The sequence below is a fragment of the Stereum hirsutum genome (assembly GCF_000264905.1).
Source record: "Stereum hirsutum FP-91666 SS1 unplaced genomic scaffold STEHIscaffold_5, whole genome shotgun sequence".
Taxonomy (NCBI): Eukaryota; Fungi; Basidiomycota; class Agaricomycetes; order Russulales; family Stereaceae; genus Stereum; species Stereum hirsutum.
In genome coordinates this window covers 1,790,489-1,813,437 of record NW_006763135.1, presented here as the reverse complement: position 1 = coordinate 1,813,437, position 22,949 = coordinate 1,790,489, and the positions used below count along the sequence as shown (strand labels likewise).

Below are 22,949 nucleotides of genomic sequence, written 5' to 3'. Positions count from 1 at the left end.
TTTCCGCTTTCATGTTCATCCCGGTACAATATCGACCGAGAAAGCTAGGGCCACATATGTGCCACCCAAGCTACTTGTAGAAGGGCGGCCCGGGTAGGCCTTCCGAAATTCCGGAAGAGTGCCGCACTGGCCGCAGAGTCACTTTCCGGACGCCCACCAAGATCTTGCCAGCTACTTACTCACAGCTTATTTTCTATCCAATATGACCGCCGACCAGACTCAAGGTATGGCTCTCAATAACTCAAGTGGATCCACACAACTGATGGCCCATGCTTCAGATGACAGGCTCATAGTCTTCTTCGACATTGACAACACCCTTTACTCCGCAAGCTCGAAGATCTCTTACGCTATGGGCGAACGTATACACAGTACGGGCACATCAATCTCACATTGCGAATCTAATACGTTGTACTAATGTGATCAATGACATTCCAGCATATTTCATAGGTCTTGGAATACCAGACGACGAAGCAACCGAGCTGCACCATAAGTACTATACACAGTATGGCCTTGCTCTTCGTGGTCTTGCACGGCATCACAACGTAGGTGAAGCATCTATCTTCTACCATGCCACGTCCAACGTATTTCTAAAACGCTACACCCACGACTTGCAGACCCGCTAGACTTCGACGCCAAATGTGACGGCTCGCTGCCTCTCGAGCAGATGATCAAGTATGACCCACCCCTCAGGCAGCTCTTCCAAGACATCGACCGTTCAAAGGTCCGAGTATGGGCACTCACGAATGCGTACCGCACTGTTAGTCTTCCTCTTAGCATCTTGAATCTCTCTCCCGGGCGTTACTTGCTCGTCTTACCACGCCTCATACTGATTACCTCCGTATAGCACGCCCAACGAGTACTGCGGATTCTGGGCTTAGATGATCAAATAGACGGCTTGATATTCTGTGACTATTCTCAACCCAACTTCTCCTGTAAACCCGAGCCGGAATATTACCAGCAGGTTCGTCTCCGTCCTCTTTCGTTGTTTATTTGTCTCGCGCATGTTTGCTCTTTCCCTGTTCGCTGCCGAGTCACACGTTCAAGATTTGAATACCGTCCTCTTGGCAATCTCGGACTCACTCCCTTTTATATCTTAACGCCGACCAATGCCTCATCCGTCTATTATCAATCTGCTTCTACAGGCCCTCAAACAAGCCCGCGTCACCGATCCCTCCAAAATCCTCTTCATAGACGACAACCTCGGAAACGTCAAAGCCGCACAAAGCGAGGGCTGGGGTCGATGCGTTCACTTCTGCGAAGCAGGCCTCCTGGCCGTCGAAGGCGGTAAGCTCCGGACTATTGGCGACGATACTCCGTCATTGCCACACGATAGAACGGAAGAGAAAGTGGCGCAGAAGGTCGGCGAGATCGCGGTGGTGAGTGAGTTGCAGCAGTTGAGGAAGGTGTGGCCAGATTTGTTCGTGCAAGAGCAAAAGGAGAGCTGAGGCGTGCGGTTGCAATACCGCATGAGTACAAGTCGGAGGATAGCTTTGATACAGATGTATTCGCGTTCTCGTTGGAATCGACCGTACTACATAAACATCCCCTTGCCTTGATAACTGCTATACATTGTAAGGTTAAACTACTGTACACCACGGTACTACCGAACGTTAGATGCTTGTCGTAGAGGAATCATGATTAGTGAATGGCTGTCTGGTTATATAAATAAGTCTTTCTCCAAGCTTTGTCCACAGAAGGTCCAGGTAAGGCCGGCAATGATGGCTCAGATAGTACAAGAGTACGAAGATGATGGTATGCGATATAACGGCCATAAATAAATAGGGAGAACCCGGGAGGGTTCAAAACAACGTCACTGAGACAACTTGGGCGGTCTGTGTTGCTTCCAGGATAATGCCGTCGAAGCCGAGCAACCCTTCATCGGGAGTGTTAGCCCTATATCGGAGGATGACGATCAACGAAGGCTCACGTGTAGTAGGGCTAGGTAAGGTCAGCGCGTCTTCCCCATCGGTGCGATTGTAGAGCATAGACGGAGGAGCTTCGCCGGGGTGTAGAAAATGACTGATAGTCTCGACCTAGGCTCATATTTTGGGTCAGTGCGGATAGAGGTCGCGGAGGATGGCAGAAACATACTCGTTCTTCAAACTTGACGCGGGGCGGAGAATCTGCAACAAGTATGAAAGGTTGTAAGCGACACACGAGAGTCTATCTTGAGGACGCATCATACCATCTTCGTCATCCTCCGGGCGTCCCTCAATTTGCCAGGGACATCTCTGATATCGCTGAAATAGGGGCGTACCGGGCTACAAGCAGAGTCCGTATGCGTTCAGTGAAATAGCACGCACAAATGAGATAGATAAATAGAAAAAGAAGACATACAACGTTAGAGTGGAGTACGATCTTCTTCACAAGGTGAGTGTGTTCCGAGATCAAGAAGTCAATGCCGTGCTGGAAGTAGTTATAGAAATCTAAATGACGAAGGGTGAGTACGCTCTCATACAATGGGCCAGCGAAGAGAACTTGATGATATGCACATGAAGGTTCAGGGCCTTTGACCTCGTTACGGCTTCGAGAATGAATAGTCATACGATCGTCCTCCTTGTAAAACGTCCGCAGAGGCGGGCCCAAGTCGCATATGAGGTCTTGAGCAGTCGTTACACCAAGCCGGACATGAACGGTCTCGGACGAAGATGTGGGGTAGAATCGCAGTACGACGCCATCATGAACCTAAAATCCCCAGCACGACCAATCGCAGGCGGGAGGATACATAAATTAATACATAAGGAGTGTGGCGATAGGTCAGTACTGGACTTACCTTCACAATCGCCTCTGCGAGCTCGCCATACATGGCTTTACACTCGTCCACCTCGCTCAATGCGTCCCTAGTTTCGCCATCTTGAGCCGTCTGTGAGATTAAGATCTGCTTAACCTGCTGCATCCTATCCTCCTGACCGGTGCCACCTGGTGGTTTCCGTGAGTTCATCCGTTCCGTATGAGTGTGGCTCAACGGATCCTCGTCGAAGCTGAATGAGACCCCAGGATATCTCAAATCCTGGCCATCGTACGTCGGACCAAGAGAAAGATTGACTTGTACTCGACGAAGCTCGATTTGAGGGGATGAGAGGACGGAGTCTCTGTAACGGAGAGTGAGTGGCGGAGAAGGATCTCGCAGCCGACGGACAGATATGGTGTGAAGACGTTGATGTGTTGCAGAAAAAAGCAAGTCGAGATGCGGACGTATATGGAGAACAACTGGCGTGAGCGAGGTATCTGGGTCATACTTGACGTCGACGTGGGGAAATGAATGCTGGTGAGTGCGCAGGAGGTCGAGCACCGTCCATAAAGATGAACCTAGGACAGCAAGTTGAGCAATGTTTGTCATATCATGAAGGAGATAGGCTACCAAGACTAAACATGCCGAGACCATCGCCTGGCCTGATATCGAGATCGAGTGCAGATAATTCGACCATGACGGACAAGACTGAACTGTGGAGGAGTACTACACGACGCCACAGAACCAGAATGGGAAGTTGGAACCGTCATGGCACGTGGCGGATATGCAGCAGTGCCCCGCAAGTAGTGTTGCCACGGCTCGGCTCAGAAACCGCTAGTCGCTCGAGCCGAGCCGTTTGCAAGCCGAGCCGAGCCGCGTCAACGGCTTACAACGGTTTTGTGCAGCTAGCGGCTCAAGCCGTTACGCACTTGCAGAACAACATTATATGCAAATATTTGTCTTGCAAGTAGGATCTATGTATCGAAGAACCTCCAAAGCCGTAGGTTGTAGAGTGTTTGAGGTTTTCGCCTTCATGTTTGACAGCAAACAGTTGCAGACCACTCCAAATATGGATATCTGTGTATCGGTGACGGCTTTTTCCGACGCGCGACCCCACGCCACATTTACGCCACATCATTATGAGCAGCAAACGACTCTTTGTTTGTTGGATCTGACTCGATAATCCCCTCAAAAAACACAGCGGCAGGACAGTATTTACCCATACAGTTATACGACATGGCTTAAAATGTGTCCTATGAGGGCGGGTACGCATGTATGAATGCATAACCCACTTAGGCAACGAGCAGAATTGAGTCGCGGCTCAGACCGTCAGCCAAGCGGAGCTGAGTCGCTGCGTGGGAAAAGCCGTTGCAAGTCGAGCCAAGCTGAGCCGAGCCGAGCCGTGGCAACACTACCCGCAAGTCGGCGTCTTTGTGCTACGTATATGGCATCACCTCAAAGTCGGAATCGCACATACTTTTTGACTTGGTTTCGATCCAAGCAATTCCGATGTTCACAGTTTCACGCACAAAATTGTTCAAGAGGAATGCAGTTGATCATTCCAAGACAGGGATTGTTGAAATCCATAACGTAGAGCAGTAACTACCGCCGACACCGCATACATAACGCTTCCACCATCCTCCACGAAGAGCCCATAACCATCCCTCGACATGCTCCATGAGATGAAGACACATAGGGAGGGCACACGCTCCTATCGTATGTACTGCATCATCTGCAGAGCATAATCCCAGTGCGCCCAAGCGCCGCAAGGGCGAACCAAAATAATAATCATCTCGCCGCAACTACCACCCAGGTCAAAACAGAGCAGCTGCTGTTGAGAGCTCATAACTTAACCGTTATGTGGACGCTGTTGAAGCGCAGTGAGATGTTGAATCAAGCGTGCGTCTGGCGCGCCCAGCGAGCGGCCGAGACAAGGTTAATAAGAGAGGCTGAAGACAGATGAATGTCAGATGAGAACTGAGCAGAGCGAAATCAAAGATGCATACCCTCAGTCTCCTTCCAGCCACGAGTCTTCAAACCGCAGTCGGGGTTGACGAAGAGGAGACCGTCAGGGAGGATGTCGAGCATGGACTGGAGGCGGTCACGAATCTCCTGGTCGCCGGGGACACGAGGAGAGTGGATGTCGTAAACACCAGGACCGATCTGGTTGGAGTAGCCGTACTGCTTGAAGGTGTTCAAGAGCTTCATGTCGCTCTTCGATGCCTCGATGGAGATGACATCAGCGTCGAGGCGCTGAATGGAGGGGAAGATGTCGTCGAAGTCGGAGTAGCAGAAGTGAGAGTGAGTCTGGAGAGCATCGGTAACGCCAGCAGTAGAGAGCTTGAAGGAATCGACAGCCCACTTGAGGTAGCTGTCCCAGTCAGAGCGACGAAGGGGGAGACCTTCACGAATAGCGGGCTCGTCGACCTGGATGGCGGAGATACCGGCCTTCTCGAGATCAATGACCTCGTCGCGGAGGGCAAGGGCAAGCTGCTTGGACTGGAGCTCGCGAGAGACATCCGCACGAGGGAACGACCAGTTCAGGATAGTGACCGGCCCAGTGAGCATACCCTTCATGGGGCTCTTGGTAACGCTCTGGGCGTACGCACTCCACTTGACAGTGATAGGCCCGGGACGGCTGACGTCGGAGACGATGATGGGAGGACGGACGTAACTATCAAAAGCAATTAGATCAGGTAAGTACGAGCACAGAATAGCCATAAAACATACCGAGAACCGTAGCTCTGGACCCAAGCGTTCTGGGTGAAGACGAAGCCGTTGAACTGCTCGCCGAAATACTGCACCATGTCGTTACGCTCGGGCTCGCCGTGAACGAGAAGGTCGAGACCAACGCGCTCCTGGAAGCGAACGACGCTCTCGATCTCCTTCTTGAGGAAATCTTCGTACTCCTGCTCCGTGATCTCACCCTTGGTGAACTTAGCACGAGCGGCACGGATCTCCTTAGTTTGCTGTGGACGAGAAGGATGAGTATATGGTGATGGAGCAAGACATCGACAAACTTACAGGGAAGGAACCAATGGTGGTGGTCGGGAACTTGGGGAGGTTCAACTTCTTGGCCTGGATCTCCTTACGAACGGCGAAGGGGCTCTTGCGGTCGAGCATCTCTGGCGTGATAGCGGCGACACGCTTGCGAACAGCGTCGTCGGAGGTGCGTTCGAACTCACGGCGCTTGGCGATGGAAGCCTTGTTCTCCTCGATAGCCTTGGTGACCTCGGCGTCCTGAGATCCGGAGAGGGCCTTGGCAATGACGGCAACCTCAGCGGACTTCTCCAATGCGAAGGAGAACCAGTCCTTCTGCTCAGCGGTGAGCTTGGTCTCGGAGGCGAGGGTGACTGGGGTGTGAAGCAGCGAAGACGAGGTGGCGATGACGACGCGGTCTTGGCCGAGGGCATCAACAGCCTTCTGTCCCTGCTTGATAGCGGCCTGGAAGTCGGTCTTCCAAATGTTACGGCCAGAGACGAGGCCAAGAGAAAGGATGATGTTCGTGGGCTTGACGGCGGCGATAACCTCGTCGAGCTGACCAGGGGCACGGTCGAGATCGATGTGAAGGCCAGCGACAGGGAGCTTAGCGACGTAGGAGAGGTTAGAGTCGAGGCGTCCGAAGTACGTGGTGAGGATGATCTTGGGCGCGACGGGGGCAAGCTCGGCGTAGGCCGTGGCGAACTCTTTCTCAAGGGTGGAAGCCTTGTCGAGGACGAGAATCGGCTCATCAACCTGGACCCACTCGGCACCAGCAGCCTTGAGGTCAGACAAGAGCTGCTTGTAGACAGGAAGAAGCTCGGGGAGGAGGGAGAGGGGCTGGAAGCCCTCCTTGGCCTCCTTCGAGTTCTTGCCGAGGACGAGGAAAGAAACGGGGCCCAAGACGACGGGGCGAGTCTCGACACCGAGGGCCTTGGCCTCCTTGTACTCTTCAACGGCCTTGTTGAAGTTCAACTTGAAGTCGGTCTCCTCCGAGAACTCCGGGACGACGAAGTGGTAGTTGGAGTCGAACCTAAAAAGGAAAGGAAATCAGGGAAAATTAAAAATAGATATAAACAATAAAACATACCACTTCTTCATCTCAGAAGCCGGGACATCGACGCCATCAGCTTGACGACCACGGCCCATGGCGAAATAAACGTCGAGGGGCGAAAGGCCCTGGCCGACGTAGCGCTTGGGGATGACATTGAAGGCAGCCGAGTGGTCAAGAACGTGGTCGTAAAGAGAGAACTCGCCGCTGAAGACGACGACAACGACGGCAACGACAACATCGTCAGAAGCTGTTATCGATGAAGGGCGATAACAAGGAGTCAGACATACCTGGGGACAAAGTCGACACCCTTGGACTTCACTGAAGTCCAATTGGTCTTCCTCACTTCAGCCGCCGCCTGGGTGAGTTGGTCGGCAGAAATTTTTCCCGCCCAATACGCCTCGACGGCCTTTTTGACCTCACGGTTAGCACCTGAGAGGGGTTCGACATCAGATGATGTTCACGCTGAAAGATAAATTAGATTTACCGATGCGGGGGAAACCAAGAACACTGGAAGCGACCATCTTGAGAGAGCGAAGGTGAAGAGAGAGAAAAGGGATGGTGGGGGTTGGGGAAAGCGGGAGAGCGAAGAAAGGGTCAAGTTATACTGGGGCGCAAGCGCTAACGGCCTTTGCCGGCATCGATCCGCACGAAATTCGCGTGAAATGGCACCATCGTTTCCGCCTCTCGCCATCGACAAAACCAAAACTTACGCTAACGTACGGGGCTAGGAAATCAGCGTTTTTGGCCTTGCTTTGAACGGCCTATTATATGGTTCACATGCATGCATCTCCAGGCAGATACGTACAAACTGGGACTCGTCTGTCAATGGCACGTTTCGTGACAAGTATTATTTATAAAACAAGCCAAACTATCGTCTAGAATCCCCACTGCGACGACCTTTTCGCCCCAAACAAATACACCAGCGTCTGACTGAGGTAGATACCAACAGTGATACCAATCGTGACCGCAATCATGGCCCCGCCAATATCTATTCCGTTGCCATTTGTCATCATTCCTCCCTGTGAAAGACCCGACTGAGAAAGGAAGATTCTAGGCATTAGTTCATCCATGTCTCACCCGCGTGTAATAAGAGGAAAGGGTAAACTCACCGGCACGAGGAACAAAATTCCAGTGATCATTGCCGTGAAGGGGGTCCCACGCTTAGTCCTCCCGTAAATTGTTCCCAAAACACCGACCGTAAACGCTCCGATGGCAGAAACGATGTCTGACCGGTTGTGGATGTAGACGTTTGTAAGTTTGTTGGCCGAGTACGAGATGCAGGCGATTGCGACCATCGTAATTAACTCCAGGTCCACAGGCTGCAAGTTCGCCAGAGAACTCAGAGTCGCGAAAAGGGGCACGATGAGGAACTGCGTCCACCACGGGAAAGGCTGGAGATACCACGGAGCATCAAGAGGGCGCATACAACCGTCGATGATGTGCTCGGTGGGGACGTAACTCGCATTCGTGATGGTGAATGTGCCAACAAGAGGGGAGGTGCTGTTCCAAATCGTGCTGTTGTCGGTTATGAGGTTGGCTGAGTAGGTTGTCGCACTCGAAACGGCGGCAGCGAGAATGTCGAGCCTTGTACGTGCACCGTGGTCGAACAGTAGATAGAAATCTGAGCCGATTTGGAGACCGAAGCCAAGGAACAGGGTATACGTGAGAGCATAAACCATCTTGACAGATCCGCACAGGATGTTCTTGGACGCCAGCTCAAGCGAACTGCTCACTGTGGAAATACTCAGTGAAAGGCCGCCGTTCAGGAGACAACACTCGACTTACGGATTAGGAAGCCAGGTAATATAGACACGATACCGGCGGAGGAGATGGCATCGTAACAGAAGATGTCTGAGCGTATACTGCCCAAAGCTCGAGCAACGAAGGATATCACAATGGTCATAGTTATCCTGTATACCTGATTAGCAGGCGGTGAGAAATGAATGAGGGCAAAGACTTACTCGAATACGTTGGCATATAGCTGGCTTTTTTGCACCACGGTCAATGACAACGTGCAAAGGATAAGGGACCCAAGTCCGGCGATCCACATATCGACGAAGGACCCGCCGAAGGCGAGTGGGCAAATCAAGAGGGACAACATGAATGCGAAGAAACACCGTGCCCAGTTCTTGTAGGCTGGTTTGCCGGCCATCAACTCATCAAGGCGCCAGATACCTTCCCTCGCGCCGATCTCGTCGTGCAGAACATTTCGGTAGATTTGATGAACCTCGTGTAGGTTTCCCAGAGCCAGGCCGCTAGGCTGTCATGCGATGCCAGAGAGAATAGTGAGACAAAGGAGCGGAGAAGAGCAAGCGAAATCGCCCACCTGACGTATCATGAATGTTTCCGTGCTCCGGCAATGATCGTCTTTGAACGATATCAGAACGACGGACGGCAAGTGTATGCATTCGAGCTCAAGCTCTAGAGTGCGCGACATCTCTCGGAGTTGCTTCTCGATACGATGTGAAGGCGCTCCAAACGTCATCAATGCCTTGGCGAGCTTGATTATGAACTTTTGTCGATAGTGCACGGCTATCAACCCAAGGTTTAGCAAATCACTGAAGAGAAATCACGAAGAGTGACTCACTGGTAGCATGCACAGAGATCGTATGCGGAAGGCGACGATCTTCGTGCTCATTATATGTGAGCTCCCAGACATCGATTGCCCCCTTCGCCTTCCTGCCTCGTTGCCTCTGCTGCCTCCTATTTAGAGGCTTTGGCTCCGCTGGTACTTGCGGCGTCCAGCCGTTCAAGACGTTCCACCATGACTCTCTCCTCATCGTTACCTGACCCTCGCCGTTGCCCATTATGACGCTCTGCCCACTAGCCCTCCGTCCATACTCAGGATCGTTATGGTCCGAAGGCCCAAGGCCTTTCCAAAGATTGGTCAGACTGAACCCTGGGGAGTCGTCGCTCAACTCCCTCACGTCGACAGCCGGGCCTTCGTTTCCTCGTCGGACTTTGCAGTTGTTGTCTTCTGGATGGAGTGCGACGTTGTCATAACTATAGACTGAACGCTCGTCTTCATCCTCTTCTTCTGGTCGAGACCTGCGCCTGCGTAGTTGAAGTTGCGAGTCGTTCCTCGCAGTTCCGATGGTAGGCAGATTGGAAGCTTGCATGAGTTGTGGAGAGAATGTACTGGCGTAGTCCTGCTCCTGGTTCGCCATGGGAGACTGCCATGTCGTAGATCGAAGATGTGGGCTTGCGACGGGATGAGGTACAGCGAGGTCGACGTGCAGTGGCGATGTAAACGAAGACTCGGATGTCCATTGCCCTGGATTGGGAGTACCAGTAGTTGGTGGGACCGGGCTGGAGGCGGAAGCTGGAAGCTGGCGAGAATGATTCGTTACCGAGGCCCGTCGACCAGAATTGTCTGCGTATACACGAGAGGACATAACGTTGGAAGGTAGAATAGACGCGGCTGAAAATCAGAGTCCAAAACGGATAGCAGGGAGAATAGGAGAGAGCTGAGAGGAGTGTTAGACTACGGACGCTTCAATGAGCTGAACGTTTATAACACATAGAAAGCAAATTGAGGCTGGCAGTCTGAGACAATGTTTGACCGACAGCAGTCGACGGAACGGCTAAGACTCCTAGTGATGTCAGAGACCGCAAGGTGGGCCAATACCGCGTTTCATCGTATGGTGGGCACGGCCCAGTAAGTTCAAGTACCAGGAATGAGTTTCTTCCCCAGCAAGGTCAGCATCTTCGGCAATCCGTTGTGAGACTTGTCTCAACTTCAACTTGTTGAACATTCTTGGGTGGCGCCGGTCGCCGGGAAAAAGAAGCGGGCACCTAACCAGCTACCAGTGGGGCTACATCTGGCCATGGCTCCATATGATCGCTTGTATGGTTTCCTCGTCGTCAGAGTGCCACGCATACAGACCCCCAAAAACTCAATATCATAAACTCCGGGCACTTTTAGATCGAGAGTGGCGAAATGTATGTCCGGCCAGTAGTTTGATATGGCGAGCAATCAACAGCTCCGACCAATAGGCAAGCAACTGCATGCATTATTGACATGTACCCACCTTGTCCGTGCTGAGTTAAATAAGTGCGAAGCGGGGTGTGTCGCCACTGAAGCATAAGTATTGTTGGTCTGCCGACGATTCTCGAGCCCGATGAGGATAACTATAATTGCTGAGGCACCATGAACGGTTCGACAAGCAATCTTCAGTCAGTCTGAATGATGGGAGAGTTTGTGACTGAGTTGTGTGAACCGCGAGAGGGCTTGGGGAAAGTCCGGAAGACAGTGCGCCGGAGCGTTGCGGGAGACCGGCCCAGACAAATCCAGGTAACGGGCCGTTCGCCGACTGTCATGTTATTGGGAACCAGCATGGAAGGTATTTAAGCACCTCGACCGACAAGTTCCCGTCGACTCTGTGAACACTCCATCTCTACCCCACAACATTAACAATGTCTGATAATCCATCGTTCATTCTCCAGGCTGTTGAGAAGGTTACCTTCGAAGAACGTCCCATCCCTGAGAGTAAGTTCGTTTAGCTTCCAGCCCCTATCGAGGCAAATCTGACCGGATGTCGCTAGTTGGAGACGATGAAGTCTTGGTCGAGGTGAAGAAGACAGGTGAGCTTTTTGATAGGTCACTCTGGCTACCCCTGCTCATTGTACTGTAACAACAGGAATCTGTGGCTCCGATGTAGGCAGTCTGAGGCATATAGCCATCGCGTTCATCCTAACTAACTCGGCTGGATTCTAGGTGCATTATCTTGTCCATGGCCGCATTGGCGACTTCATTGTTGACAATCCTATGGTATACTTTGCTCCTCTTCTATCGGTACTCCTTCTCTTAATCGATCTGGCATGTTCAGGTTCTGGGTCATGAGTCATCTGGTGTCATCAACAAAGGTAGTTCCACCTGCACGTCAACTAGTATTATGACTGAATGCATTATGTCCAGTGGGATCGAAGGTGAAGTCCCTCAAAAAGGGGGATAGGGTCGCTATGGAGCCTGGAGCCTCGTGTCGGTCATGCGAAGATTGCAAACGTGGAAAGTACCATGTTCGTCTTCAAATCTCCTGCTCCTGGATCCCGATGCTGAAGAAGTGTTATAATATTGCAGCTCTGTGAAGAAATGAAATTCGCGGCCACCCCACCCTACGACGGCACTCTTGCACGCTACTACCGACTCCCGGCCGATCTCTGCTATGCACTTCCCGACAATATGACTTTGGAGGACGGCGCAATGGTATGTTCTTATACGCTTGCTTCGATGGCACTTTCTCATCATACCGACTAGATGGAGCCCTTATCGGTCGCGGTCCATTCGGTTTCAACGTTGGCTGACTTCAAGCCTAACCAATCCATCGCCGTCTTTGGCTGCGGCCCAGTCGGAATTCTCTGCATGGCAGTGGCCAAGGCATTTGGTGCTCGTCGTATTGTTGCTGTGGACATCGTACAAAGCCGCCTCGACTTCGCAAAGTCGTACGCTGCAACGGATGTCTACCTGCCGCCTGCCCCAGAGCCAGGGGAATCAAAGATGGTGTACTCAAAGAGGAACGCCGCCCTGATGAAGGAGAAGCTTGGGATCACTGAACGAGGGGCAAAGTCTATCGACCTGGTCATCGATGCCAGTGGAGCCGAGGTCTCCATTCAAACCGGCTTCTGCATTGGCAAGACCGGAGGCACATTTGTACAGGTACGAACGTCTGCACTGTATCCAAGCCATACTTGTGCTCATCACCGTTGTGTAGGTTGGAATGGGCGCCTCTGACATCCAGATTCCCGTTTCGATGCTCATGGCCAAGGAGATGACTTACAAGGGCTCGTTCCGTTATGGGGTACGGCTGTTAAGGTTTTGCCTCCTCTTAGCCTTTATCTCATGATCATTTTACATCCAGCCCGGAGACTACAAATTGGCCATCGCGCTCGCCGCCCAGGGAAAACTCGACCTCAAGCCTCTGGTCACCCATAGGTTCGATTTCTCTCTTTGTTTGCATCCTTACTTCCTTCTTACCGATAAACTCGCAGATTCCCTTTCAAGGACGCCGTTGCTGCCTTCCAGGCTACGAGGAATGGAAAAACAGGAGACGGAAAGATGTTGATCAAAGCGATCATATCAGGCCCCGATGTCCCTGTTGATGCCGTCTAAGGAAGTAAAAAAAATGGTGGGAAGTTTGGATACGGGGTGAAGAATGAAATCGTCTGACGAAGTAGTCTCTCGATGTATTACTACTTGTCCTCGGATGTTGTGCTATTTGCTTGTCGCGGACAGCGTACTCTGGATATTCTCAAACCACATTCTATCTCTTTTCTCCGCAGTTCGTGTTGACTGGGTTACAGTAACGTCCGATTCTGGAGAAAGAGACTCTCAGTGGCACCTCATGTGGCACCGTGAGACACTAGTCGTTCAACTGATCTCCCATTCGAGCTCAAGTTGTTCTTTCTTGGTTGTTACACACCGCGTCGTGCCGCCGTGGTTGGTCTGTCCGACTCTGTGCTAAATAATCTCTAGCATCTCCCAGCCTCTGTTAACTGGGATTAACAGTATCCGAAATTTACTCAGCGTTCGAGTCACGCCTTCGCCTCCAGTGACATGCCGTTTCAGTCTCGCAACGCGTATTACCTGCGAATATCTGCCTCCACTATCCTGCCTCTCTATGTCAGTAATGTCGGCAACTTATGCTATACTCTGCTATTGCTTCTTAAATCGAACGTGGCCTCACGCTGTCTTTCTCGGTTTACTCTGTGCAATGATAGGTCTACCTCGATGAACGGCACATCAACTGGATGTCAGATCGCGTACTTCAGCATGTACTCGAAGATCTTCGAACAAAGTACGACTAACACCACTGTATATTGACGAAATCTTGGGCACTTTGTTCTGATAATATGGTTGCTCAGGATCATGCCTAAGCTGAAAGCTGAACAAGATGCAGATTACATTGTCGGCGCTTCTTCCTCTCATGGTAAGAAAGGTACTGTTGACGTGCACCGAGGAGGTGAGTAATTCACAACCAACCAAGACACTGTCGTGTGTATATTCACTAATTGGTATGCTCAGAAACATATCAGTTCGCATACTTCTTTCGTGCCACGGAGCCACACTCCGTACTTGTGAAGGCGAGATGCAGTGTGGTACCTTAATGTGGTCTCTATTCTTACCCCCTATTCAGTCTAGGAACTTCGTCCTGGATAAAAACCCTCCCAAACCCCCTCCGCCGTCAGTAACGGAAAATGCACAAGTTCAGCCGAAGAAACGTAAGGGCGCTCGCTCGTCGAAGAAAACCACAAATAAAAAGAGGAAGGTCCAAGGCAAGAGGAAGACCGCGGAACTGAGTGAAGAAGAGATAGAGATCCTCAGTGACTCGGAGGACGATCGAGACATCGACGAAGGTGGACAGGCAATAGAATCACAACCAGCAGCTCCTCGACGCTCGACAAGGGCTAGGAGACCTATAGGAGCGAGTTATCGGGAAACAGACGAGGATGATATCGATATGGCCGATGGCATAGCTGCGGATGTTGAGGAGGACATCATCACACAGGAAACAGGACCGGCTCAAACTGGGACTACTGCGTTACAAGGACCATCGTACCCTTCTGAAGGTATCGACATCGACACTGAATCTATCACCATCAAAGACGAAGAGACAGAGGCCATGGTCATCGAGGGCTCAGGGACGTCTACGCAGAGACCCGTTGCTGGCAATAAGCCACAAGCACACCAGACAGTAATCCACATCGAAGACGACGAAGAGCCCAAACCAAAACTATCCCTTCAGCTCAAATATCAGGGCTTCCAAATCCACGGACATTGTCTTTGTGTTGTCGTCGAGCCTTGGCCACCTATACGTTCAGCTTCTCGTGCGCCATCGCTCGCTCCCATGGTGTCGACGACGATTCGTGCTCCTAGCATTGCTCCTCCCGATTTCGTCCCCAGCGGTGCCGCAGCTCGGAGGGAAAGAACGCCCCTGTTCTTACCGGACGATGATCAGGACAGAGGGGAGACACCTGGCCCTTCCATTCGCAGGATGCGAACGCTTCCACCTGTTCCTTTATTCAACGATATACCCGAGGAAGAACGTCAATATGATTCAGACGAAGACGGGGGTATGATGGAGTTCAGTCAGGTATTGAAAACTGGAGGGACTATGAACGGCGGAGTGGAGGAAGACGACGAATATGATGGTGCATTGTTCTTTGCGGATGCGGATGAGGAAAGGGAACTTTGATAGTCTGTCCGTGTAGAAGCATATCTATGTACATCGCGATAGTCCATCAAGCCCGACCCATCTCCCTCAGAATTTCTACCCTCCGAGTTTCAGCCACGACGCGGAAACCTGCAGCCGACATCTCGAACAATCCATGACCACCAGAAAGCGCACGCAAGCGTGTTGAATAGTCCAGCATTTGACTGAGCGGTGCGATAGCGTGGATATATCGACGTTGTCGCACACTTTGCCGGTCCCGACCCGTCTCGGACATCGTGGAAGGGGAAAGCCATTTCGGTGGAATGTAAAGTCCTTCTTGAGGATACGATGTGACTTCTTCGCCGTCCATGTTGACATTGGCCCCTTCCATGTCAAGGACTTCACCTCCGTGCTCAGTCAAGTCCTTGACGACTTTTCCCAGAGAATCTTCGCCTACTGAGATCCGCAGGTTGATGAACGGCTCCATCAATTGACCCATGCCTCTCGCCTTGACCGCATTGCGCAGAATGACTGCACTGGCACCTGCCAAGATGGACGTCGGGGCTTCGGGCGGATGTTGAAAAGTGGAGACGGTGATGTGCGCGCGCGAAAGAGGAAGCGACGAGTTAGGCGAGTTGGAGAGCGTGTTAGCGATGCCTTGGGATATGTGGCGTAGTGGATCGTTGTGGTCGATGAAGGTATCAGGAAGAGCGAGAGGCATGCCATCGCTTTTCAAGACAGCATTACCATCCCACATGGGGTCTCCGGTCTCATCGTCATCCAGAGGACGGATGGAGAAAGCCACAGAAGCCTGCATAGTCTTTCCAGCGATCGTGGTGGACCATATGTCGGAAGGTAGTGATGACGCCTCAGTTACTCCAAGGGCTTCCCTATAGCTGACCCTCCTCCGTCCGAATTCGAACTTCGCGTTCCACTCATCTCGAAGACGACCTTCGACAATTTCGAGATGTAGCGCTCCCAGTCCATGAACAAGCAGTTGTCCGTCCTGGGTCTCAACTCGAACGGAAGGATCTGTCCTTGCCAAGGCTAGTAGAGATTCCTCCACAATTTCGAGGTCGGCGTGGGATTGTGGGATGACGGAGGCAGACATGACGGCTGGAGGAGGGGTGATATCCGCGATGTTGCTTTTGAAAGTAGCGGAGCCCTTCGTAGACACCAAGAGATCGCCCGTACGCGTGTGTTTGAGACCGAGGATGACGCCGACAGATCCAAAGGGTAACTCGTCAACTTCTTGAGCCTCATTGGCATACAAGAGCATGAGCTTCGAGACCCTTTCCTTCTGATTTCGGGTTGAGTTGAAGAGGACACTCTGTTTGGTCAGAGTGCCTGGGCACATCGTTACCTCTTGTAAGCAGATCAAGATCTAAGAAGTGTACACACCTGAATATACACGAACAAAGGTCATCCAACCTCTTCTCTTGTCCCAAGTGACCTTCCACGCCAAGAGTCCGAGTGGCGACTTTGGATTTTGTTTTTCATGCGGAACGTCAAGTGGACTAGCTAAGAGCTCTCCCGCATAGTTCAGAACAAGTTCTGTACCGATGTGCTTCATAGCCGATCCGCAGAGTATGGGAAGAATGTCAGCACGTAAGGTGGCGGCGCGAAGGTGAGGAATAATGAGAGAGGACGGGAGCCCGAGATACGCCGACGGTGTTGAAGGAAGGTCAAGTAACTTCTCCATGAGTGATTCAGAGAACATGGAGAGGTTCTCGATGAGTTCTGTCCGTGCGGGTGTTAGATGAGGGATGATTGGATGATTAGGCGGAAAGAGCTCGGTTTTCTCCAGTGATTGGACGTCGGTGGGTAGTGAATGCCTAGTCGAGGTACCGTCCGGATGCCATCTCCACAGTTCCCATTTGACAAGGTCGACCAACCCTTCTACTCCGGGTTCAGCTAGGGTATAGTCTTCGGGGTTGAACGAAGCGATGGGAAGAGTAAGCGCCATAGGTTTTGGGTGAATGCGATGTGAAAGTAGAGACAACATGGACGAATGAAAAGACGCCCCGGCTCGGTCGAGCTTATTCATAAAGAGTAGCCGCGTAGGTACGCCATACCTTGTCCACCATGAGTCAGTTCGAAGTACACGGAAAAATGCAGAAGGTTCTCACCTGCTTACCTGTCCAACTGTCGCCAGACGCCCTTCGTCTGAGCCTCTACACCTTCGACAGAATCTATTAAGACGATTGCTCCGTCCACGACGCGGCTCGCACTCTCAACCTCCATTCCGAAGTCTGCATGGCCTGGTGTATCGATGAGATTGATATTCCAGTCTTTCCATTTAACGGGTATGCTTGCTGATTGAATAGTGATTCCACGTTCACGCTCTGCGGGTAAGAAATCTGTGGTGGTGCTGCCGGTGTCGACGGATCCTGCCGAGGCGAGATACGAGGTCTCCAGCAGGATGGACTCGGTGAGAGTGGTTTTGCCAGAATCTGGCAGACTTGCAGTTCAGCTCTTGGGAATGGCCAAAGGACGACACAGGCATACCGATGTGGGCTACGACAGCTAAGTTACGCGTTTTTGACGGATCAGGACGGGATGTCGATGCATATCTGCAAAAGCTTTTGGTTTTGAGCCACGAAAAGGGTTGCAACTGCCTTCGAAGGAGAGGGGAGATTGGCATGGCCCAATAGGGCAATGGTAGGAGGTGTGAGCGCGAAGTGGGCGACGGCTTCTGAAAATAACAAGGACAAACAAGACAAGATCGCCCGTGGCTTGGCGGACAAACCTCCAAGTAATGCCACCGCCACACCGAAGCTATTGTTCTCCGTCTCACCCTCCGTCCTTTTCTTTCTACCCAACATGAGCTCCTCAGACAGTAGCTCCGATGGATTTGACCAGCGATTGCGCCAGCGAACCTTTCAGCGTACGAATGGCCTCGAGACCGTTCCTCTAGTGGACATACCGCAACCTCACGGAACCATCCCGAACAGCCCTTTGGCAGCGTCTACGATCTCCTTTTTGCTTGGATCCACATTCGCTATCGGCCTCTTCACATTTATCTCTGGAGGCTTTGACCGCTTCTGGTGGTCAACTTATCAGCTCGGGTTCTTTGCCGCAGCTTGGGCTGCTTTTCATTGGGGAGAGTTCGCGGTTACAGCAGGTTGGAACAGGGAGAAATGCAGCGTCGACTGTACGTTTCACTATTCCTCTCAGTAGAACCAAACTCTAATTTCTCTATTTCATGTAGCATTTTTGCTCGACAACGGTGCAATGTACCACATCGCTAATGGAATCGCCCTTTCCGAATACCTCCTCACGCTTTACTTTCTACCCTCCGCAAAATCATATCCATATGTTTCTCTTGTTGGTCCGTAGCTCGTGTTGTTTGGTCGCCTTCTTCTCCTTGCTCAAGGACATTTGCGTGCAGGAGTCTTCATGGTTGTGCTTGGCCAGGCTGTTCGCTCGGCAGCCATGATACACGCGTCCACCAATTTCTCCCATTCAGTCGCGTTTCGCAAGTTACAAGGTCACCGCCTAGTGACCGACGGTATTTACGCGTATGTGAGGCCCATATGTACATTAAGTTGTTTTTAATTTTGATCGCTTTACAGATGGTTCCGTCATCCTTCGTACGCAGGGTTCTTTTACTGGGCACTAGGAACGCAGCTGGTCCTACAGAACACAGTAACCTTCATTGTATTCCTTGTGTTGCTGTGGAGGTTTTTTGCTCGCAGAGTTGAAGGTACGTCCACTATCCATGCTAAGTCTGCGCGGCGGTGGCTAATAGTGCTTCATAGCGGAAGAGAAGGCGCTGGTGCAATTCTTCGGAGATCAATATGTAGAATATCGTAAACGAGTCGGCACTATGATGCCTCTTGTCGGGTGATAAATATACAGATCCACCGCATCATATTGGGTGCAGTCGAATCTCGCGATTCACTCTTGTGTGCGATAGCGAGGATTGAGTGCATGAAAGCATGGCGCATGGATATGGTGTCATAAGAGGAGAGTACCAAAACAGAACGGCGGATGACATGCGAGTTTTGTGTGTAAAATGCAGCGAGCCCCCCCGAGAAACAAATCACGACTCCTGGAGGACGGTAGTCTTGTCCGAGACGTAGATACCGTCCAAGAACTTTCGGATATCTTTGTTCCTCACTCGGCAGATGCCCTGGATAGATGCCGCTGTAAAAACAGGAAGTATGATGAACAAGGAGTGTGAGGGCTAGTAACACGGTAAACGCACCTGATTGCGAGACCATGTCGATATCAGCACCCTCAAGAATCAACTCATCCTTCTGCGTCTTCGACTCGGAGATGGTGACGCCCGACAGCATGTCGACGTGACGAACGGTCTACAATTGCAATTCGAAGTTCAGCCCTGCCCGACTTGCGTGACTTTAGCAAAGACGCACCTTCTCGCCCAAGAAATTCCGGATCTCGACAGCCCGGCCGTCTGCCTGGATGATGCAGTTGATGGGGAAATGGGCGTAGACGGCCCTCATTTTGTACAGGAAACCCTGGAGAAGGCCAATGAAGTCAGTCAAGGAACGCACAGAGTGCGGATACGGGGACGCACCTTGGTAACACCAGTAATCATGTTAAGGATAAGGCTCTTGATGGTACGCAAACAGGCAACGTGCTTGCGACCGCCCTGCCAAACGGCGAGAGTGACCTTGTTCGCCTTGCCCTTGATGAGGCGGATGTCCATGTTGACATGGCGGACGTTCTTGGTGAGTGTCGCCCTTGGGCCCGCCACCTTGATGAGACGGGACTTGACTTCGACAGTGACACCTTCGGGGATCTCGAGTTCTTCGGTCTTGAGGACGTCCCGCATCTGTGCAAAGTGACCAGAGTCAGCATGTCATCCTGACTTCACCCTCCCGATCCATCTCCTCAGAACCATCTCTCCGCCAAACAACCTCTCAGACGTCTCTGTACCCTCCTCTGATGCCTCTGAATCCATGTAAGGTGAGCAAAACGGCGTACCTTGAGTGATTATTGTCTGGACGAGGCGGCGGCAGCGGTTTCTGGGCTTTGCGCTATAGTTTGAGTTCTGCCGCCCAATTGGCGCCACCGGCCTCGGCTACAAATAAAGCCAAACACTTGAGTTAGGATAACAAAGCGCTGTCACTCGTCACCAGCGCCTGACCCGCCCCACTCATCTTGTTCTTCAACCACCATCATCGCCTCGATCTGATACCTGCCCCAATTCCCAGTCGCAGAATTTTTTAGTTTAAACATTTCGTATCGTGAATTGAGTGTCTTTCGCAGAGCTTGAGCATAGAACGAAAATGTCGTCGTATTCTCAAACTGCCACCTACCCGCAGGTGACTCCACCATCGCACGCTTATGCCCAAGCTCGTGTCTCTCTCCCGCCGCTCTATCCCTACTCTGTGCCCTCCGTCCAACCAACATATCTTTTAAATCCACACGCTTTTCGCCAAGATTTCTCGGGACGCCTGACTGAGTTAACGGTCAACTCAAGACCTATCATCCAGTCTCTCTCAACCATTGCCCAGGATTATTCGCGTTATGCAGATATCGTTGTTCAATGTGTTGAGCAGCATATTCGGCGAGTAAGTTTTTCTGATTCTTTATCTTTTCATGAGTTTGTTTCTTCGCTGTGAGCTCGGATCATGGACTGGCACCTGTGTCCTGTGTCGTTGAGCAGCAAAGGCCCTTGATCCGACTCGCATTGACCATATATGACTGACTCAAATTATCGTGGCATTCATAGGTGCCACCTTGGGTGAAGCTTCCAGCGTGGTATCTCCTTGACGCCATCTCGAAGAACGTCAACGAACCCTACGCTCGTCTGTTCGCCTCTGTTATTACCTCTCTCTTTCTGGAGAGCTATGATTCAGTTGACCCGAATACGCGCGGTAAGATGGAGGAGATGCTCCTGACTTGGCGCACAGGTTCTCCGTCTAGGCGCGAACTCTTTGGTATCGGTCCTCAGCTCGCTATCGAACGTACTATCTGGGGCTCGGGATCGAGCGGCGAAGTACGTAGCTCTCGCCATTCGACGTCCGCTCGCCGTTCAAAGGCTCCGCATCAGAGTTCTTTCAATGCGGCGGTGACCATCATCTCCCCGTCTCAAGTGATCAGTGAGATTGAGGTCGCTCTCGGTCAAATGAATCATGCACTACATGTCAATCCGTACGACAGCCAGGCACAAAATCATACTAGTGTCCTTCAGCAGGTTCGTCTTATGTCCCATCTTTTTAATACTATGGCTCGACATTGACGAAGGTAATTATCCTAGCTTCGTGCTGTAGTGCAATCTGGTGTTTCCCAGGAAGAGCTTCGCCAAATTCTCACTCAGCTTCGTTCAATGAGTCGACCTTCATCAGCGCAGTCCTCCGTGACACCCGCCCCAGCTGATGAGTACACATCTTCGTCGTCTGTACATCTCCAGGCGGCCTCTGGTCAGCATTCTACTCCTTCGGTCCTCTCTCAGCCCCAGTCAGAGCAGTCTTCCTCGTCTCCCGAGTTCTTCGAAGGATCATCGCCCTCTGGACCTCAAATGCCGCCGCCCACCGTCACCAGTGCTTCTGTCCCTTCAATCCCCACTATCACCAGCCTCGTCAACACTCTAATCAAAGCGGGTGTCGTCTCCGCGCCCGGTAGTACCTCAACAGGATCAAAGTCCGTTACGCCCGAGCATGTCAAAGAAGCTATCACGGATGTCAAAGTCAACAATCGCGTTGATTCCGGTCGCGAGCAGGACAGAGTATACAGGGATGCCATATTATCTCAGGGTATCAAGCTCAACTCTACGGACATAAATAGGTACGTCCTCATCTTCTGGATTTTCTCTAGCAGCATCGCTGACTACCGCGCACACCTTAGACGTCGTCCAGATATTTCTTATGTTTATGGTCGTTTGCCTGTTCAATGTAAACAGTGTGGCGTCAGATTTGCGGATTCTGTGATGGGTAAAAAGAACATGCAAGAACATCTTGACATGCATTTTAAGCAGAACCGTAAGGCTAATGAGAGCGTTGGTCGCGGCCATAGTCGCAGTTGGTTTGTCGCTCTCGAAGTGCGTTTCTACGCTATCTTTCATCATCATTACACTCCAGCTGATCTGTCACCCTTTTGTGCCCATAGGATTGGATTCAGAATAATGGCAAAGGCAAGAGCTCCGCAGGCCCATGGAGACCATCGAATATCAAATCAGCGGCAACAGCTGACGCTGCGAAACGAGAAGCAGAGCTGCGTGCTCAATCTGTTGTCGTTCCACCCGGAGATGAGGCTAAGACTGTAGATTGTCCAATCTGTAAGGAAATTTTGAAGTCGGAGTTCCAGGAGGATGAGGAGGAGTGGGTGTGGAAGAATGCCGTCGACGTCGATGGAAGGGTATGTCTCCCTAGCCATTCCCCCCTTTCACATCCGGTGTATTGATATGATCTTCTCTTTGCAGATATACCATGCAACCTGTCGCGCTGAAGCTTTGTCTTCAACTACCGCACTCACCGCTAAATTACGCCTTGGGTTCGCGAACAATTCTCCGAGTCGGTCGGTCACACCTGAGGTTTCATCTGCGCCTTTGTCGCGTATGACGCCTCCGAGATCATCAATGGCGTCTGTGCCTGCGCGTCTGAAGTCAGATTCACCGAAGGGGTCGGGTGGCATGAAGCGAAAGATTAGCAGTGTCGATGGTGCTGTTGGTACGAGTGGGAACGCTGGAGTAGGGGGTGATGGTCCCCCGCCGTCGAAGAAGATTGTGATTTCAGTCTCGGTATAGGTTCGGTGGAGGGCTCACGTCGTCGAGGCCGGTCGGCTGATGGTTGTGTGTGCATATTGGCTTTATGGTGTGCATGTTCGCATCTTTTTAGACGGGAGGATTGTACGCTCAGCGAGGTGTTGTACGACGACCAGGCGGATACAGTTACGCACACATTATCATTATATCTCTATTGTAGTTCAGTTTCGGTGCCTCGATATCTCACTCACACATAATTTGAGCAGCTTTGCTCTTCGTTTCAATCGTCCGACTTTCTTTCGAGATTTCCTCAAGAACGAAGTAAATACACGCCACTTTGTGGTTGCTTTGTGGCCAAAC

At 51.6% G+C, this 22,949-nt stretch overlaps 9 protein-coding genes across 9 annotated transcripts; 4 read left to right on the top strand and 5 right to left on the bottom strand.

Moving 5' to 3' along the window:
• Positions 1-202: 202 nt before the first annotated feature.
• Positions 203-1,660, top strand: STEHIDRAFT_167633 (pyrimidine 5-nucleotidase; the record flags this gene model as incomplete). The annotated part of the gene is made up of 6 exons (XM_007302893.1): positions 203-224; positions 279-368; positions 436-546; positions 615-757; positions 845-961; positions 1,143-1,660. The coding sequence occupies 6 exons, from the start codon at positions 203-205 to the stop codon at positions 1,443-1,445; spliced, it is 786 nt and encodes a 261-aa protein (XP_007302955.1). The 3' UTR covers positions 1,446-1,660.
• Positions 1,656-3,438, bottom strand: STEHIDRAFT_120509 (UPF0183-domain-containing protein). Its single transcript, XM_007302892.1, has 8 exons — positions 3,362-3,438; positions 2,774-3,309; positions 2,493-2,685; positions 2,338-2,426; positions 2,186-2,261; positions 2,092-2,123; positions 1,928-2,033; positions 1,656-1,873 (listed from the first exon to the last, which is right to left on the bottom strand). Exons 1-8 carry the CDS (start codon positions 3,426-3,428, stop codon positions 1,800-1,802), a joined length of 1,173 nt encoding a protein of 390 aa, XP_007302954.1. The 5' UTR covers positions 3,429-3,438; the 3' UTR covers positions 1,656-1,799.
• Positions 3,439-4,262: 824 nt separating this feature from the next.
• Positions 4,263-7,328, bottom strand: STEHIDRAFT_146356 (cobalamin-independent methionine synthase). The gene is made up of 7 exons (XM_007302891.1): positions 7,249-7,328; positions 7,052-7,193; positions 6,801-6,968; positions 5,756-6,743; positions 5,462-5,700; positions 4,738-5,405; positions 4,263-4,680 (listed from the first exon to the last, which is right to left on the bottom strand). Exons 1-7 carry the CDS (start codon positions 7,283-7,285, stop codon positions 4,625-4,627), a joined length of 2,298 nt encoding a protein of 765 aa, XP_007302953.1. The 5' UTR covers positions 7,286-7,328; the 3' UTR covers positions 4,263-4,624.
• A 311-nt stretch (positions 7,329-7,639) lies between these two features.
• STEHIDRAFT_95425 (DUF1212-domain-containing protein) lies at positions 7,640-9,282 on the bottom strand (the record flags this gene model as incomplete). The annotated part of the gene is made up of 6 exons (XM_007302890.1): positions 9,091-9,282; positions 8,726-9,024; positions 8,550-8,674; positions 8,373-8,496; positions 7,874-8,222; positions 7,640-7,798 (listed from the first exon to the last, which is right to left on the bottom strand). The coding sequence occupies exons 1-6, from the start codon at positions 9,247-9,249 to the stop codon at positions 7,640-7,642; spliced, it is 1,215 nt and encodes a 404-aa protein (XP_007302952.1). The 5' UTR covers positions 9,250-9,282.
• Positions 9,283-11,146: 1,864 nt separating this feature from the next.
• On the top strand, positions 11,147-13,039 carry STEHIDRAFT_77236 (xylitol dehydrogenase). Its single transcript, XM_007302399.1, has 11 exons — positions 11,147-11,253; positions 11,310-11,348; positions 11,405-11,421; positions 11,482-11,535; positions 11,594-11,630; positions 11,683-11,783; positions 11,845-11,970; positions 12,022-12,420; positions 12,476-12,562; positions 12,623-12,696; positions 12,753-13,039. The coding sequence occupies exons 1-11, from the start codon at positions 11,181-11,183 to the stop codon at positions 12,871-12,873; spliced, it is 1,128 nt and encodes a 375-aa protein (XP_007302461.1). The 5' UTR covers positions 11,147-11,180; the 3' UTR covers positions 12,874-13,039.
• A 1,493-nt stretch (positions 13,040-14,532) lies between these two features.
• STEHIDRAFT_146353 (translation elongation factor 2) lies at positions 14,533-17,558 on the bottom strand (the record flags this gene model as incomplete). Its single annotated transcript, XM_007302889.1, has 4 exons — positions 14,533-16,261; positions 16,316-16,989; positions 17,052-17,367; positions 17,423-17,558. The coding sequence occupies 4 exons, from the start codon at positions 17,556-17,558 to the stop codon at positions 15,003-15,005; spliced, it is 2,385 nt and encodes a 794-aa protein (XP_007302951.1). The 3' UTR covers positions 14,533-15,002.
• Positions 17,559-17,737: 179 nt separating this feature from the next.
• On the top strand, positions 17,738-18,764 carry STEHIDRAFT_53867 (ICMT-domain-containing protein; the record flags this gene model as incomplete). Its single annotated transcript, XM_007302222.1, has 5 exons — positions 17,738-18,068; positions 18,126-18,245; positions 18,306-18,435; positions 18,490-18,620; positions 18,676-18,764. 5 exons carry the CDS (start codon positions 17,738-17,740, stop codon positions 18,762-18,764), a joined length of 801 nt encoding a protein of 266 aa, XP_007302284.1.
• Positions 18,765-18,959: 195 nt separating this feature from the next.
• STEHIDRAFT_54125 (ribosomal protein L6) lies at positions 18,960-19,715 on the bottom strand (the record flags this gene model as incomplete). The annotated part of the gene is made up of 4 exons (XM_007302245.1): positions 18,960-19,063; positions 19,125-19,233; positions 19,294-19,398; positions 19,458-19,715. 4 exons carry the CDS (start codon positions 19,713-19,715, stop codon positions 18,960-18,962), a joined length of 576 nt encoding a protein of 191 aa, XP_007302307.1.
• Positions 19,716-20,517: 802 nt separating this feature from the next.
• Positions 20,518-22,838, top strand: STEHIDRAFT_167626 (uncharacterized protein; the record flags this gene model as incomplete). The annotated part of the gene is made up of 6 exons (XM_007302888.1): positions 20,518-20,538; positions 20,619-21,083; positions 21,147-21,673; positions 21,734-21,926; positions 21,995-22,243; positions 22,308-22,838. The coding sequence occupies 6 exons, from the start codon at positions 20,518-20,520 to the stop codon at positions 22,629-22,631; spliced, it is 1,779 nt and encodes a 592-aa protein (XP_007302950.1). The 3' UTR covers positions 22,632-22,838.
• Positions 22,839-22,949: the final 111 nt, after the last annotated feature.